This window comes from Pseudopipra pipra, chromosome W, assembly GCF_036250125.1.
Source record: "Pseudopipra pipra isolate bDixPip1 chromosome W, bDixPip1.hap1, whole genome shotgun sequence".
In the NCBI taxonomy this organism is placed as follows: Eukaryota; Metazoa; Chordata; class Aves; order Passeriformes; family Pipridae; genus Pseudopipra; species Pseudopipra pipra.
The window spans coordinates 11981690-11998382 of NC_087580.1; the positions used below are offsets into that span (position 1 = coordinate 11981690).

At 51.3% G+C, this 16693-nt stretch overlaps 2 protein-coding genes across 2 annotated transcripts; one reads left to right on the forward strand and one right to left on the reverse strand.

Moving 5' to 3' along the window:
- Window positions 1–1946: 1946 nt before the first annotated feature.
- On the forward strand, window positions 1947–6731 carry LOC135406284 (hydrocephalus-inducing protein homolog; the record flags this gene model as incomplete). The annotated part of the gene is made up of 4 exons (XM_064640707.1): window positions 1947–2062; window positions 4657–4880; window positions 6081–6148; window positions 6670–6731. Coding segments are annotated over exons 1-4 (393 nt in total), but the record flags the coding sequence as incomplete, so codon positions are not given.
- Window positions 6732–13360: 6629 nt separating this feature from the next.
- On the reverse strand, window positions 13361–15917 carry LOC135406073 (hydrocephalus-inducing protein-like). The gene is made up of 5 exons (XM_064640628.1): window positions 15753–15917; window positions 14995–15116; window positions 14716–14907; window positions 14170–14319; window positions 13361–13594 (listed from the first exon to the last, which is right to left on the reverse strand). The coding sequence occupies exons 1-5, from the start codon at window positions 15859–15861 to the stop codon at window positions 13376–13378; spliced, it is 792 nt and encodes a 263-aa protein (XP_064496698.1). The 5' UTR covers window positions 15862–15917; the 3' UTR covers window positions 13361–13375.
- Between the last annotated feature and the right edge of the window lie 776 nt (window positions 15918–16693).

Consider the following 16693-nt stretch of genomic DNA (forward strand, 5'->3'; position numbering starts at 1 on the left):
AGCTTGGTGCGTGTCCTTGCAGTGTCCAGAGGGGTCGGTTACTGTAGGAAGGGGCACAGCTTACACGTGATGTGTGGGGCTTCCCAGAGGGCGTTGGAGCACTGTCAGTTCACAGACTGACCTGAAGCGAAAAGGAGGCCAAATTCAGCCCAAGGTCATGGAAATGCCAAGCCCTCCCTGTAACCAGGACTTACAGCATGTCTGAGTCTCCCTTCCAGTGTCATCTGGGAGCCTGGACACAAGACTTGGAAATGGACTTTTTGAGTTCTTTTGCACACAGGGACTGAAAATCTTTTTCTGTTTCTGCAAGCAAACCCCCATGTCCTTCCATCAACCAGAGCCCTGAGTATGAGTATTGGCACAGCGTGAGATGAGGAATCCCTGGTGTCTGCACAGTGCAAAATCCCTCCTCGTCTTGGAGTAAACCCTACAAGAATCCCAGCCTCTGCTTTCTTTTAAAAAAAGTGAAACTAAGTTTTTTCTTTCCAAGGAAGGGCATCATGTTCTCTTCTTGGTGACTCCTATAGCCCATCTAAGGCCAAGAGCCACCAGTGTCAGCACAAGAGCAGTTTCACACCACTGTAGCTGACAGCAGCACGATGTGACCAAGCGCTTGTGTCAGAGTAGGAATATTGTAGCGTGGGGGCTGATCAGCTGAGCATTAAGAGCATCCTGCGGTTGTGTTGAGCTGGTTTGGGAGTGTTGTTCACTCCTTGCTCTAAGTAAGGGCTTACAGATTGAAAAGAGGAAATGTGATACTGGAAAGTAAATGGTTTGCTGTCTCTTTCTGCTTTAGGAGGGAGAGGTTGGGCCACATTGTTCAGCTGAAATCAAGGTGTTCTTTAAACCCTGAGAAGCCCAAGTCTATAGAAAAGTGGCCTACTCTTCCATCTCAGGTACGGCTCCTTCTCCTCTTTCTCTCACCCACAGTGAAGGGGAGGTGCAAATACTCTTCCAGCCCACTGGGCTCCCGTGGAAGTGCTGGGAAGGGTCCAAGGTCAGCAGGGCAGTGCTGGCTCATGTCCACTGTCCCTGCGGCTTCCTGGTGGTCTCCCATGCAAGGCCAGGGCTCAGGACACTGATCCCAGAACAGTCCAAGCAGTGCATGGATAAGCTTTCATGCCATGGGTTTGCCAGTATTTCCTCAAAGGCCAAAGAGCTACACAGCAGAACAGCTTTAGGGAACAGGCACTAAGCCCCTCTAGAGCACTGACCTCCAGGATGGCTCCTCATGACATGGATCCATCATCAGGCAGTAGGAGCCGAGGTAGAAATGTCCTCCCTGAGCCCGGATCACCTCCCACTGCCCAGACAACAGCAGACCAGAGGTGGCTGAGCCCAGGCTGTCTGCAGAAGGACCACCCCTGGCCAGCACCTGCTTCTCTCCCTGCGTGGGAATTGTCACCTTCTGGCTCTCAGGCTGAGGTGTGTCCAGGTGGTGGCCTCTGGGCTTGCTGTGCTCAGCTTCCAGGAGTGCTGTCAAGTCCTTTTCTGGGAGCAGTTATTGTTGCCCCCACCCCGAGTCACCCCCTCACAGAGGTGGTGGCTTTGTTGTGCCCACACAGGGCAGGGAACACTCATAGAGCACAGCGTGGTTCAGGTTCCCTGTCCTTCTTTTGTATATTTAATCTAAATTTCCCCTCTACCAATTTGTCCCCATTACTCCTTGTCCTATCACTACAGAAATCATGTTTTAAGCTCGGCATCGCTTTTTCAGGGTGCAAACTGGTGGCTAAACGGGAAACAAGCCCAAGGGGCGGGTTAGAACTTGGAAGCCAGCCCCAAGGCATATCTCCTGAGGGAAGAGAAGGGTCCATCTCTTCCCCTGGAGCATCAGGAGCTGGTCTCACCCATCCGGAGTCAGGGACTGGCACTGAGGCAGCCTGGAAAAAGCAGGATAAGAGAGTAAGAATTACTCTACTGAAATGGAAATCTCTCCCCAGGCCGTGAGACCAGGCTGCCCCTGCGACTCACAAGGGAAGGCCTCGGGCCCTGCCTCCAACTCAACTCTGAGGAACTGGACATGGGGAAAGTTTTGGTTGGAGAAGCCTACAGCTACGAGGTGAGCAGCAGGGGCTGGGGTGGATCCTGATGGCTCCTGGGGCAGAGGGGAGCCTGGTGGACCTGTGGAATTTCTGGCAACTTAGGCAGTTGTGAGCAGGGAATATTTGACATACTAGTCAAATCTGGGGGGTTTCACAGAATCTGGATCCTTTTCTGGGGTCTGAAAGGTGGTGTCTGTTGTTCATGAGGCCCCAATTCCTGCTTTTTGACAACCTCCCTTGGAGATCAGCTGGGATGCTTTCTGCAAAACAACCCCTCAACACATGAAAGCAACACTGGGTCAAAAAGCTGAAGTGCTCAGAGGCTTCTGTTCCGGCCTCAGACTCAAGGCACCTTTGTGCTCGGGCTGTTCAAGAGCAGCTGGAACAAACTGGCTGCGTTTGAGCTTGAGTCCACTGCAAGAGAGAGCAACTGAAAAAGGTGGAAAATGAGGCACTACATCATGCCAGACACTTCCAAAAGCTTTGCCATGGCAGGAAAGGACACACTGAGTTGTTTTCTTCCCAAAAGATTGTGCTCTCTCTGCATTTTTGATGCTGATACTTTATTGTTTCTCACTATCAATATAGTAATTTCATTAGATGAGAAAAGGTGAATGAGTAGATGATACTGTTAGTGCTGTCCTAAGCAGCTACGCTGCAGGTAAACTTCAGCTCAGCATGGGATCCCCAAGTGCAATTTGTAACACAGGTAACACACGAGAGGAGAGTTTTCAAGTTTCAAAGCAGAGGTTGAATACGGGAATATTTTCAACAGCAGCTGCAAAGCTACAAAATGAGGGACATCCCTCTGCTTCTGCCTCAAGTGTTCTGACAGGTTTTGCCAGGCTAACAGTTGGGGAAAGAATTCCAAAGCAGATGGATAAGTCCATGGCAATGGCAGGTGTCATGGTTTGAGATAGCCCCAAAATCCAATTCCCTAGCTCCATTCCCCCTCCCACATCTCAACCTAATGTGAGATGGGTTTTTCCAGACAAAACACACCAGACTCAAAGTGGGGGAAAGGGAATATATTACAATGACTGTACAAATAAATATTATAACACATTATACACACGATCACAACTATCTCTACCATGACATAAGTATTTACAATGGATCAGATCTCTTCTCCCCTCCAAATAAAAGTCCAGGAGGGAAAAAAGGACAGATCCCTTCCAGTCCTTAAGCAGCAGCATCTTCTGAGGCAACAGTCTGTCCTCTCCGCATGCATGCAGCAGCTGATAGCTGGATTTCTGCCAGCACTCACAAGGGAGGCCTCCAAGCTCCCTCGACCCCCTTGACGCAGGCAAAGGGGTCTTCCGTGGGCTGCGTAGCCCCAGACAAGGTCGTTCCACCACGGTCATATCACGAAGACACAGGGGGGTCTTCGTGACGGTCTGGTATCTCCAGGAACCAAAACTGCTCTCCAAAAGGAGTCCATGTCCCTCTTTTCCAAGAGGGGGTCTCAAGGAGTTTGGGAGGGGGTCTGGTACAGTTCTCACCCCCAGAACTCTGTCTCTCAGCTGCTGGCTCTCTTTTTCCTTGGCTCTCCTTCCAGGAGTCTTCTCTGCGGTGCTGCATGTTGTTTCTGCTGCTCCTCCGGTTCAGGTCTTATCTGTCCTGGCTCTCTGCCACCGTTTCTCTGGTCAGTGCCGGCTGCTGCTCTGCGCCCATGGAGAAAACATCTCCTGGCTTAACTACAGACACTTAGTCCAGTCTAGCACTGTTCCAGGTCTTTGCAGTCCCCCCAGCCGGGGCTGGGAGGGGGCCAGAGGCCCCAAGGGGCTCAGAGCCCCTACCTCGTGGCTCTACAACATGGCCACCTCTCCTCAACAACCAAAACTACAACTCTTCTCTTCCGGTGAGCTTGTGGAATGTTGACATTTCTGCAGGAGTGCCCATTGGGCAAGGGTTTTCACCCCTTGGGGTCTACCACTTTTCTTAGCCTCTGGGGGAAAACAAAGTCCAAACCACTAAAGCAGGGTTTCCCCATGGCTGTGTAGAGATATGAGAGAGCAACTCTTTAGAATAGGTGGAGCTGCTGTGCGCCTCACATTCATCCTTTCTTGACATGTCTGGCTGAACAAGGTCTAAGAAACTATCAGATTAAATGAAAAATACAAGAACCCAAATGATCTACTCTAGCAGAGCTGGGGAGAGCTTCTGAAGTTGGTGATAGCACTGTTCTGAGGTGTCTTCTGCACGCAGTAAACCGGTTGGCTGCCATAGAAGCTGAATGTGTGCTGCCCTTGGCAGGGCCGGGCACCCCTGGAGCAGCAGCAGCTCTGTGGGGATTCACTGCGAGGCTGCAACTGCCCCACGTTGCTCCTCAGGCCGGGTCTGAATGAACTTGGCGATGCTGGCCAGGAGTGACCCGCTCCGTGTCCCTGGGATAAACCAGGAGTGACTCTGCTTATGTGAAGTTATTGCTGCTTTGCATGAAAACCCAAAGGCAGAACTTGCCCTGCTGTACTTTTTTGGCTTCTGCCACGTAGCAGCACACAGCATCTTCTGCCTTTCCAGGGGTTAATCGTTTCTTAGAAACAACTCAGCCTTCTGTAAGAAAGGAAGGTTGCTCATGTATTTCCATTTTGCTTTCTTGATGCTGCAGGCAATGCTGGTTAACAAAGGAGCTATTGATGCTCCCTTCGAGCTCATCCCTCCAACCACAGCCCACGGCTCCTGCTTCACCTTTCGGCCCCAGCAGGGCATCATTCCACCCAGTGGGCTCCAGCCCATCCAGATCCCCTTCAGTTCCACCACCCTGGGGGAGTTCAAGGAAGAATTCCATTTCAATGTGGCTGAATGCCCTAAGCCTGTGACCTTGACTATCAGGTGAGGAGGGCTCTGGGAGCTTGGTGGGAACGTCTGTAGGTGTCTCTGGGTAATCATCTCTCACCTGCCTCATTTGGTGGTGGAGCAGAGAAAAAAGGTGTTGCCCGAGCTCTTAGTCTTGGCTCTGATGTTGGCATCCCCTCAGTGTGGGGATGCCTTCTGCCCAGTGCAGGTGCCCAGGAGCTGGAGTGACTCCTTCCTGCAGGGACCTCCCTCCGCCTTGGCCGTGGCAGGCAGTGGGAAGGCATTAGTTTTGGGCAGCTGCTGGTCTGGGATGTCCCCTCTGAGTGCCCAGCAAGGCCCCCAGGGCTTTGGAGATGGGCCAGCCTGGGTGACTCTGCAGCCAGAAGAAGTGGTTCTAAAATCCTCTGTTAATGATCTGTGCCAAAGGGGCAGCAGCAGCCTCACATCATCCCTCGTGCCCAGGCACAGGCACAGGCTGTGCTCCCGGCTCCTGTGCAGGGAGTGCTCTGGGACCTCCTTTCCACAGCAGGAAAGGACTGGGGTGGGAGATGGGGAGCTCTGCAGCAGCAGGGACTGCCACAAGGACTTGGGCATCCTCCCATGGGCTGGTGCCATTGCAAAAGATAATCCTCGCCCAGCAATGGGGAAAAGGGGTGATGAAGGAGAGGCAAAGCTCTCTCCTCAGCACCACAGCAGCACGAGGGCTTGTCCCAGCTAGTCTGAACCACGGGCTGGTGGGGTAATGTGGTGGAGGCAGGAAAGCTGATGCTGGGAGCTCTGGAGCTTTGGAGGTGGCTGTGTCTGGGCTGCTGTTGGGAGACACTGAATCAAGGTAGTAAAGAAACAAAAGGAATCTGCAGTCCATTTTACCAAGAACATCAGGGAAGTGGATAAAACATAACAAAAAGGTTATTACTTTGCAAGAGAAAAGTAGTGAGTCGGTCTTTTGCCTAAGGCAAGGGCACAGAGTCATCTCTGGGTGTGTGTACAGGGTCCTCCATGGGGCCAGCAGCACCTCGGGGGCGTGCCCTGCCTGCCGTGGTGCCCTGAGCCCCATCAGCAGCTGTTGGCTGCCTCCTGTGCCCACGGACGCCGTGCTGAGCACAGGGTGTGGAGCTGGTTCGACGCCCACGGGGCTCTGACACCAGCTTTGACCCACCTGAGCCGGAAGGACGGCCAAAGGCTTTGCAGTTCCCTTTAACCAAGCCGTTGTCTCCTCTGTCCTCGTCCTCGCAGGGGCCACGTCACCGGACTGAGCCTGCATTTCAGCACAGGTGGCCTTGACTTCAATGACGTCTCCTTTGGTGAGTGTTCCTGGGCCTGGATGCAGCAGGAGGGATCTGTGCCTTGCCAAAACGGAGCACTTGAACAGAAGAGCATCTGTCACTCGTGCCCTTCCATGGCAGCCTGCAGGGTGTTAACTCCAGGGCTGCTGGTGGCATTTTGCCATCGTGAGATCCGAAAGGACCAAAGGAATAGAAAGTCAGTATTTTCTGGTGTACCTCATAGTCTCTTCTGCTCCAATCTCCCAGTCCTTGCCAGCAAAACGACTGTAAAAGTCCTTGTCCCAGGAGGGCCCAGGGGATGGGACTGCAGGAGAAGGGAGTTTAAGCCACGTACCTTTAGTGTGGGATGTTAATTAGTGCAGAGCAGGCTGTGGGCTGGTGTCCTGGCTCTGCAGGACATCCCCACCAGGTGTGGCTGTATCCCTGGCTTTCTGTTACGGGAAGCAAGTCTCAGAGCATAGTTTCATCCTACCAGGATATTCACACCAGAAGTCATGAGGTGCTTGGTGCCTACATGGCCATTTGTGTCATTTTCCTAGGCTTTCCTCAGACCTTGTCGTGCCGCCTGATCAACACCTCCGTTGATCAACACCACCTGATCATCACCTTCCACCTTCGCATCCCTGGGGACGGCCAGGGACAGCCCAGCCTTAGGAGCTTTGATCAAGTGAAAGACAACGCTCACTCCTCCTGGGAAAAAGGCACACTGACTCCATGTCAGGAGAAGCCAATGGAGTTCACCATAACACCCAGCACAGGGACCATCCCTTCCCAGGGATCCCAGGAGATCAGGGTATGGGAGGAGTCTGGCCACACGTGGGTCAGTAGGTGGGGCTGAAGCCTCACTGGGCTGTGGGAGGGCTTTAGTGCTGTCGGCTCTCAGCATGTGCAAGGGAGGGATCTGCACTGGTGTGGGAGCTGGGTTACGTGGAATGTTCCTGAAGGAGCACCATTTTGTCTCCAAAACCATAAGCTGAGATCACATGGTCAACAGAAGTCATTCGTGTGTTGGTTTTGAGCGTGACTTCTTTGACTGAAAACAGGTAGAGGAAGGATGAGAACAGAAGGTGGCTGTTAGAGAGATGCCGCTGTATAAAGCAGTTTGCTTTTCTTCCCAGTCTCGTTTCTCCTCTCCTGGGGAGCAGAATGAGTTGTGGTCACTGCAGGGATCCCCAGTGAGGAAAGAAAAAACTCGGCAGCCATGAACTGCCCAGCATCTGCAGGAGCACACCTTGCCCTCAGCTTCCTGCTGAAAAGCTGAACTCATTCTGTCCAAGTCAACACATTTCCTTTGCATTTATGTTATTGTAGTCAAATGAAAAAATGGGCCCCTAATTTGAAGGCAGTAGTGAGTAGAGCTTTAGTCTCATTATACACAATTATGTATAATGCTTTAATTTAGCCACCTCTGCCCTGACAGCTGCAAGGTGTGTTTAACAAATTCAGTATTGCCAGAAGGCTTATGTTACTCCCAGAGACTGTGCTCTAGGCATGGGCCAGCAGAAGAATTAAGGCAAAATCCTCCCTTGCCTTACTGCGAAACAAGAACCGGAGGAGACCACACGTGGGTAATGAGCTTTTGGGAGAAGGGAAGTATTTGCTGCTCTTCTCTTCCACCAGGTCACGCTGTGTTCCAATGACGTGGGACAGTACGACTGTGATATGGTGGTGGACGTGGATGGTTTTGGCAAGGAGGTGTTGGCTCTGTGCCTCAAAGCCAGGTACCAGTGCTCTCCTTGCAGCTGCTCGTCCTTCCCCGTGCACCCACCACCAGCACAGTGCCTTGCTCGGGGTTTGCTGGCTGCAGCTCCAGGAGAAGGCTTGCTTAAGAAGCTGGTTCTGCCCAGCTAGGTAGGAGAAGAGCAGTGCTTGGAAAGTAGCCCGTGGTGAGAAGCACCCCTGCTCACAGCCAGGCATGGCTCTGGGCCTTTTTCTCTGGGGAACAAGAATGACATTATTTATTGGCCTGGCTTTTGCTGCTTGAGGTGTAAAAAATTCCCAAGCTCCTCCTGTCCTTCTTCCTGCAAGAGGTGGGCTTGTGCTGGGTTCCAACCACACTGCAGCGTTGGTTTGGGACGCAGTGAGCAGCCTGCTGAGAGCTGGGGTCTGGCTCTCAGATAAAACTCTATCTCCAAAAACACCAAAAGTCCCTCTGTCATTAGAGGAGATTAAAGCGAAAATGCAAGCATCTGTAGATAAGGGTACTATCCTGCCTAAGCTGGAACCCAAATTTGCCAACTACGTTAAGAATTGCTTCAGGACGGAGGACCAGAAGGTCATTCAAGCTCTCTGGCAGTGGAGACAGACTCTGTAAGAAAAGAAAACAGTTTAAACAGTTCATTAAAATCTGCAGTCTTACTTCTGTAACCATTATTTGGCTGTTCTTTTTACAAATGCTGAAAGAGCTTTCCCTCCTGTGTCTGATAAATGTCATCCAGATTACCTTGCCAAGAATGTGTTGTCCAAAATGCCTGTTTAGTTAACGAAGGCACATGGCAGTGGGAAAGGGGCTCACAGCAGGAGTGGGAGAGGAAAGTAGTCCTTGATGTGGTAGGTGGGCTCAGGTTTCCCTGCTTCCCTCTGGCTCTTTTGAGCATTAACATTCTCAGTTCTCAGACTTAATGCAGATGTTGTTGTTGCTGCAGCCAAATTCCCTCCTGTGGTGCTGCCCTGGGTGTCAGTTTAATGACAAGAGGGATGCAGTTCCCTGGTACCGTTCCCTCTCCCAGGCAGAGCCGTCCAGTCAGTGCCTGGGCTGCAGTTTTGTAACGCAAGTGCCAGTGGGGACAGACCTGGGACCTGTGGGGTGCAGCAGCAAGGGAGCTGTAGGAACTGGGAAGATGATCACCCACACCCTATAGGGGGTGGCTCGTGCCCTCAACACTGGCTGAGTTCTCTGGCAGGGCAACAGCACCCTGGGAGAGAAGGGAGTTGTTTTTCCTGAGACACTGGAGTCTTGTGTTCCTTGAGCCTTGGTGAGCACTGACCTTCAATAGGAAGGCTCCCCCAGAGCTCACGGCTCGCTGGGCCTGTTGGGGCAGTCCTTGCAAGCCTCCTTGGGCAAAGGAGGGGCAGAGGCTGCTGTGGGACAAGGCCCGTGCTCTGCCTGGGCACTTGGCAGCCTCTGCAGAGCTGAGTCTCAGGGTTTGCCCCTCCTTGACAAGATGTGTTTGAGTGGAAAGACGTGAAAGGTGATTTATCTCTGGAGGGGTATTAAACATCTGTTGGACAGTGACAAATGTCTTATGCTCCATTCGATGCTCTGCGGGGTGAATGCTCTCCATTCTCTCAGTATCTCTCATTCCTTCGGGGTCATCTCTTTGCCCAAATGTGTCGTTCCTGAGCTGCGTTTGCTCTCCTCCACCCTCGACTGTGGACCGTGCTCTGCAAAGGTCCCTTGCCAGAAGACGCTGACCCTTGTGAACCTGAGCCCCCTTCCAGGATGCTACAGAGTTCTCCCTCAGGTTTGGCATCTCATCCACCTCCTCCTCTCAAATACTATTGAGGGGTTTATTAGGGACAAATGGGGTTTCATAAGACCTTGCTGGTTTCTATTCAGACTTAAAGGTGTGCTGAGAACAGGATTCTACCTGAATGTAAACTTTAGAAAGCAGTTAAATAGGAACCTACCTGAATATCAACTTCAGGAAGCATTTGAACCTCTTCAGGAAGCAGTTTATATTCTAGTGTTTGGGGTGTTTTCTTGTGAGAGCTCTTAGAAGGTTGTGAAAAGCTACTGCAAGGAGGCTGCCAGCACAGGAGTGGGTGTCTGTGGATGCAGGAGCTGTTGGACCCCCTGAGGATGCTGAGCCCCAACAATTCTTGCATTTTTTTGTGTGCCTTTCAGCTTTTTCCTGGGGATTTTTAAAAAATGTGTGTGAGTTGCCATTGTGGTAGATGTGAAGGAGTTTAAAGTTTCCGCAAAGGTCCCTCTGAAGTTGCGCTTGATTCTGTCCCTCTAGAGACACCAAGAGGCCGCTGCCCTGTGGTACTCCAGCCCCAAGCCGTGTGGGATTATCCAAGGTCACGAGGCGGTGGAGATCCCAATTACAGCTGAAGTCCAGGCGGTGGGTACTCATTCCATCCCGGTGGATATCGCCGTGTTCGGGAAGGAGACATCCCCACTGGTGAGTGCGAGGGGAGACGTGTGCCTTTGTGCAGTTCATCCTGGGGGGGTGGAGTGCACAGGGATTCTTCCAGGGAAAGCAGGGACTCGTCATATATGGCTGGTGTGGACAAGGACAGAAGGCAGTGGTGGCATAAGCAGTGTATGCTGGAAAAGAGGAAGAGCGGAGTCCTCCTAGGGGGTAATCTCAGCATATGGTTCATCTAAGCTGAAATCGAGGATCATTTTATTTAATTAGTCTTCCATTGAAAATGCTGGTAACTGTGGAAACACTTTTAAAATGTCATCTCTCTGAACACAAAGGGAGGATTCTGGGAACCTTCAGCTTTCTGTGTCAGAAAGGAAGGCTGATGTTTGAAAAGTGGTTGCAGGGATTTAAACTTAGAGTCAAGCAGATGGAAAGGATGATGTCAAATCCCCTGGGTGGCACCAAACATCTCAAGCCGGGCCATTGCCGTTGTGCACGTAAACCAGTCAGCAGGAAGGCCAGGCAGTGCAGGCTGTGCAGGGGAGCCTGACCTTTAACAAAACACTTGCTCGTAACTATCAGGCTGCTTCCCTTAAAGAGCAGGGTTTCTCCCCACCAGAATAACCAGCTGTTTAACTGCCAGACTGTTTTTAAGTACAGATTTCTTGCAAAGCTTTTACCTTTGGGCCAACAGTTTACAGTTTTTCTGAAAGTTTCCCAGACTTTAATCTTTTTTAATTTTGAAGGGAAGATGTCAAAAGTTTGCCTAACAGGCCAGCATTTTAACTGGAGTATCATATCTGTCCCTAGAGAAATGACTTGAGTGCGGTTGAGTGTTTAAGCTTTCTTAACTTTCCCTGTTGTGTGGGTTTGTTTTTTTTAAATCTCTCTTACCTGCTCCCTGGAACAGCAAATACGTTTAATGTGCTCTGGAAAGATGCCACTTGTCTACGCAAGTGTGAATAAGATAAACTTCGTCAAGATCCAAGCGATACAGGAGACTTCCCAAACTCTCCAGCTGTGCAATCAGGATCTCATCCCTGCAGCCTTCAGAGCAGAGATCGTAAGTGTCTGTGGGGCTGTTTTCCAGGGAAACTCCCTGGTCAGCAGCAGCCCAGGACTTGGATTTTATATGTAAGGTTTCTATATCGCCCTGTGGGAGAGAGGAGACAAGAGATTCCATCCGAGGCAAGAGGAGCCTGGCTCTGCAGGTGGTTTTAGCTGGGACGACCTTCAGTGAAACAGTTTGCAGAGTTGTAGGAGCAGAAGCGAGTCTGGATTGTGGTTACAAGTTCTCCCTTTATTTTGGGGAAGGTATTTAGCGGTGCAAGTCACATTTTTGGAGCTCTGAGATGAAGAGGAGCCTGTGGCCCTTTGCTCCTGAGAGGGCAAGGATTTCCCCGTGGTTTCCTCATACCACCTACATTTGCTTTGTGCCGAAGTGCTGTTAATGGTAGAGGCCAGGGTGTGAGGTCTGGCCTCAAGCTCTGGGTGGGGAGAGGAGTTTCCCCTTCCTGGGGGTCAGAGCAGCAGGGCTGTTGCACACAGATACAGCTGCAGGGATTGTGCACCTCTGGAGCCTGTGGCCTCCATAGCATTGGGGGGAGGTTTGTTCTCCTCCGTGCTGAGTGGGCTGGACTGCTGGAGCTGGTTGAAGCCAGCCCCGACACAGTGGGCGTGGTTGTGTCTGTGGATAAAGCAGCAGGCGGTGGGGGAGAGTCCAGGCTCAGCCTCCTGGGCCAAGGAGGAGTAGAGTGAGTTTTCCACTTGCTGCTTTCCCAGGTGTCTGAGGAGGAAGTGTAACCTCCAAGTGAGGAATTTCCAGGGCGGCTTTCTTCAACTCCACAATGAAGTTCTGCTCTCCACCCCTGCAGAGAGCAAGCCACCTCGGATGGGTGGTGCTGGCATGGAGATAATAGTTTTTGCATGCTCATCCCAGGCCGGGACCTGCCGAGCTGTGTCTGTACAGCTGTCCTAGTGGAAGGCCTTGCTTCCTTCCCCAAGGCAGCTTGCAGCTTTCTTATCCCATCCACAGAGGGAAGTCCATGAGAAAGCAGAGGACCAGAGTGGGAAGGCTGGGCCATGCCCACAGGGCAGTTTTCTTTCTGCTTCCTGTTTTCCTGCCCTGCTATAAGCATTTAGAGCTGACTTTTCCAAAGCAGAGGGCTCTGGGGCACCTCTTGGCAGCTGATGCTCAGTGGGAAGCCAGGGCTTTGGTCCTTCAGGGGTTGAGGACTTTGGTGCTGGGCTTTTGCTCAAGTGGTTTTGCAGAGTTAGTCTTCAGGCTCTCAGCAGTATCCTCCAGCTGTGTGGCTGCTGTGGTGGGATTTGAGCAGTCGTGGCTTTCTGCAGCGTTGAGCCTTTGTGAAAACCCAGCTCTGCTGTGGGGAAACCAGAAGAGAGAAAGTAGCTTCCCTTGGCATACACTCCAAGAAAAGACTGGAGGGGGAATAACATTCTCCTGAGGAGGAGCACCCCTTGGGTTGGGCAAAACTTAAAAGTCTGTTAAAATGGGTTCAAGGAGGGTAAAATACAGGTTGTATAAGCTCTACTCTTGCCCAGACACAGTAGTTTAGATTTAGGGAAATGAAGGTTTTACGCTTTTTACCCTCCTCTCTGTAGTCGTTCCTTTTCTCACACCCCACAAGTCACCAGGGTCCATGGTTTCCATCCTAAATGCATGTTTGCCTTGTCTTACAGGATGGCAAATGCTGGAGTATTGAACCCAGGGAAGGAGTGGTCCCTGCCAAGGCTGAGGTTCCTGTGGTTGTCACGGCAAACCTGGGTGACACAGGGAGATTTGAAGACAGCATGAAGCTGTTCATTGAGAACAGCCTTACCAGTGTCATCCCCATCCAGGCTGTGGGCACTGGCACCACAGTTGCCATTGACAAACCGTTTGCGCCGGAGCTGAATTTGGAACCCCAGTTCAAGTAAGAGATCTCTTAACTCCTGCCTGTCCTCTTGGCTCAGCAAGGAGCAATTATGCTGTAGACTTTTAGGCTAAATCTTTTACAGTGCTCCAGGCCCTGGCTTTGTTTCCCTGAAGCCAGAGCTTCCTTTAGAAACATGTTGTTATGCTCAGGTTCCTTAAATCATTAGAGAGACGCCTCTGCCCGAATTAAGGGGCGAGCGAGACCGTATGTCAAAGTTAATAGTACGGGTTTTTATTTAACAGTAAACACGAGGAAGAGAGAGAGAGAAAGAAATGGGAAAAAGAGAGAAAGGGGGAGAGAAAGAGAATGACAAAGAGACAGATCTCTGTGGGGCTGAACTCCAGCCGTGGCTCCAGACCCTGTCCTGAGATGTGCAGCACGAGGAGCTGGCTGTTCCCACGAATGTTGATCTTCAGCTCGGTTTTGTAGGACTTCTGAAAAGAGAAAAGTGCCGAGAACTTGTCCATGAAGTCCTAGGTGACAGGACCCCAAATACAAGCCTTGCTCAAAGGTCAGGGGTGTTATCAGTCCCTCCAGGGGGAACGGAAACCCAGATCTTTACTTATGGTAGGGCCTACAGCATCTGTGTCCTTGGCTCTGAGTAACTGGGACAAATCCTGGTGTGCAGTGTAACTGGGTATTTGGGTATGAAATGGATGTAGAATGGATTATCAGATGTTCTCCCCTAGTCATGGAGGAGCACACGAGAAGGGCCTTCAGTCCTGGTACTGCTCCATCAGGCAAACACCAGCTCCATGAGAGAGGCAGATGAGCTCTGGCTGGCTAGAAATAAAGGTCATCTTCTCTGCTCAGTGTTTGGCTCTGGTCAAAGCCTGACACGAGATGGTTGGTTACATCTGTCGAGCAATGAAAAGATCCCTGACACAGTGAGTGCAGGGCTTCCAGAAAGCTGCCCGTGGGGAAAGAGCTCATCTGCCACTCCCTGTGTTGGGCTCTCCTTACCACCCTGCCCTGACAGAGCTCCTGGGGCGACACCTGCCAATCTCACCTCTTCCAGGGGGGAAAACTGGATCTTTAGGTCACACCACTCTCTACCATAGAGGGTTCCCTCCCGGGCCTTCCACTGAAAGACACGGGAATCATCCTTCGCAGCCTGGAGCTCCTTCTGACGCATGGCCGGTGTCAAACGTTTGTCCACCTGAGCACAGAAACCAGTCGTGTGAGGTCTCCTCGGTCTGCGAGGACAGAGCCTCGGTTCCTGGAGTGCTCCGAGATCCTGTCCCGGTGCTGAGAGCACCCACAGCAAACCCGGCGTGGCCCCCACGGTCTAGAACTGGAGGGACAACCTGCAGGCAGGGCAAGCAGATGGGGAGCCACCGTCCTGTCCTCAGAGGAGGAGGAGGAATGGGTGAGGATGGCAGGGAAGCAAAGCATCAGCCAATGGAACAGGTCCAGGCAAAGCAGCCTTGATCTGGACCCTCAAGAACTTCCTCAAACACGCTCTAGCCCAAGTGCTCAGGCAGCCACAGGCACAGAAAAGGCAGGAGGTGCAAAGAAAACCCAACATTCCGTGTTACATTTCCCTGTGCTTTACCTTCTTGGTGGGTTTGTTGACAGTGAGGAACCATTCACAGGGCGCGCTGAACCAGTTGTAAAGCCGGACTGTTTCACTCCAGCACTGCCCAACCTGGACATCAGGGAACTGGAGTCTGTTCCTGGAGAGGCTGAGCAGCAGCTGAATCACAGTGGCACAGAGGCGGACGTGCAGCGTGGGGCCTTTCTCTACCTGGAGAAGGACAGAGAGTTCAGCTGAGAGTCCAGGTGACACGTGCTGCTGTGCCCAGCCTGCTGCCTGCCCCAAAAGCTGTGGTACCTTGATGGGCAGGAGCACGTTCACCTTTCCCACGGGCAGGTTGGCACTTGCAAAGTTCACTTGAAACCATTTGCTGGCATCGTAGATCAGGAACTCCATGGGCTCCAGGTATATGTTGAAACCTTGAACAGATGAAAACAAAGCAACTGAAATACACAAGCAACACAAAATGTGTCATAAGCATGTTAAGGCCATACGAGAGCCCTGCTGGGAACCCTGGGAAAAACCCCACGCTGTGCTGTTCCCGGGACACAAACTTAGAGGAGACACCTGAGCAGCCCTCAGACACAGCGAGCCACTCTGTGATGGAAGTGCAGATTTGCCTCCAGGCCTCTTTTGGAAGCCTACTTTGATCCACCAGAGGATCAAACAGGCTGTTTCATCAATAGAGACTGAACACAAGAGCTGTGAGAGTGTGAACTCCAGACAAAACACTTTCCAACCACAGCAGATCTCGTCTGTTTGCAACATTCCCAGAGTGCCCAAAGAAACTTGATGCCAGTGGGAACCACAGGCAGAAGATGCTGGCAGGTGAGGAGGGTAATCAGCCCATCAGGCCCCTGCAGGGAAACGTCAGGGCAGTCCCAGGCAGGCCAGGTCCCTGGGCACGGCTGGCCAGGAGAATTCTGGCCCTGAAGCTCCCAGCAGGGGCACTGGGAGGAAGAAGCTCAAAAAACCTCCCCATGTGCAGTGGCTTAAGCCAGTCTGTCTGAGACAGCTCCCTGCAGCCCACGGGAAGCCTCTCCAGCACTGGTTACCTGTGTCACGCAGGGCACATTCATTGGCCTGGACGGCCACTGGGTACTTCCAGGTGTTGGTGATCTTCACAGTGCAGCTTTTACTGTAACCCTGAACAACAGTGCCCATGTCCAGGATGTACTCAGGCAGCTCAACTCTGAAAGGAGAAGTAAGGACAGTCCTTAAACAACAGCATGGCCACACACACGTTCAAGTGGATGGAAGATTCAAATAAAGTCGATATTTCTGTACTCACTGCTGTAAAAACTCAACTCAAGCCTACAAAACCCAAGGCCTGACCACCTGCCAATGACTTTGGGAAGTTATGGGGAGTGCAGGTCCTAGGTTTCATCAGCTTCCAATGGGACCCGAAAATAAAATTAGTTTTCAATGGACTCTGGTCACAGCTCCTCTGCTACAAAAAGCCCGTGTAGGTAAATCCACTGGACCTCCAGTAGTCTCAGTGAAAATGCTTCTCCTGGTGCACAGCCCAAGCCTGAAATTGCTTCCGAGCCTTGGAATAAGATTTGCACAGGAAAACTTCACTGCTCACATGAAGGATCTGTTTTGCAAAACATCTTCTTCCTGTGAAAAATAGAAACCCAATTGGGTGATTTCCAATCAGAATTTATTGTATAATAAAAGCAGATTCAGTGCTGGGTGATCATGGAGGGGGTTCAACAACTCCCAGCGCCTGTCACACCCAAAGATGACAGTTGTTCTGCATTTATTTTCAACTACTTCATGAATATTCATTATACATAAGCATAAACATTACACATTGTTAAGTCAGACTTTTAACAGATGTTTTTCTTAACAAGAATGTTATCTATAAGCATCCACAATATATTGTTAGGTCAGACATTCAACAGATATTTTCTTAACAAGAATGTTATCTATACCAAGTTATAAATTTTAAGAAAGGTGCTATTATCTAGCTAACTAAACAAAATTCTCTCAC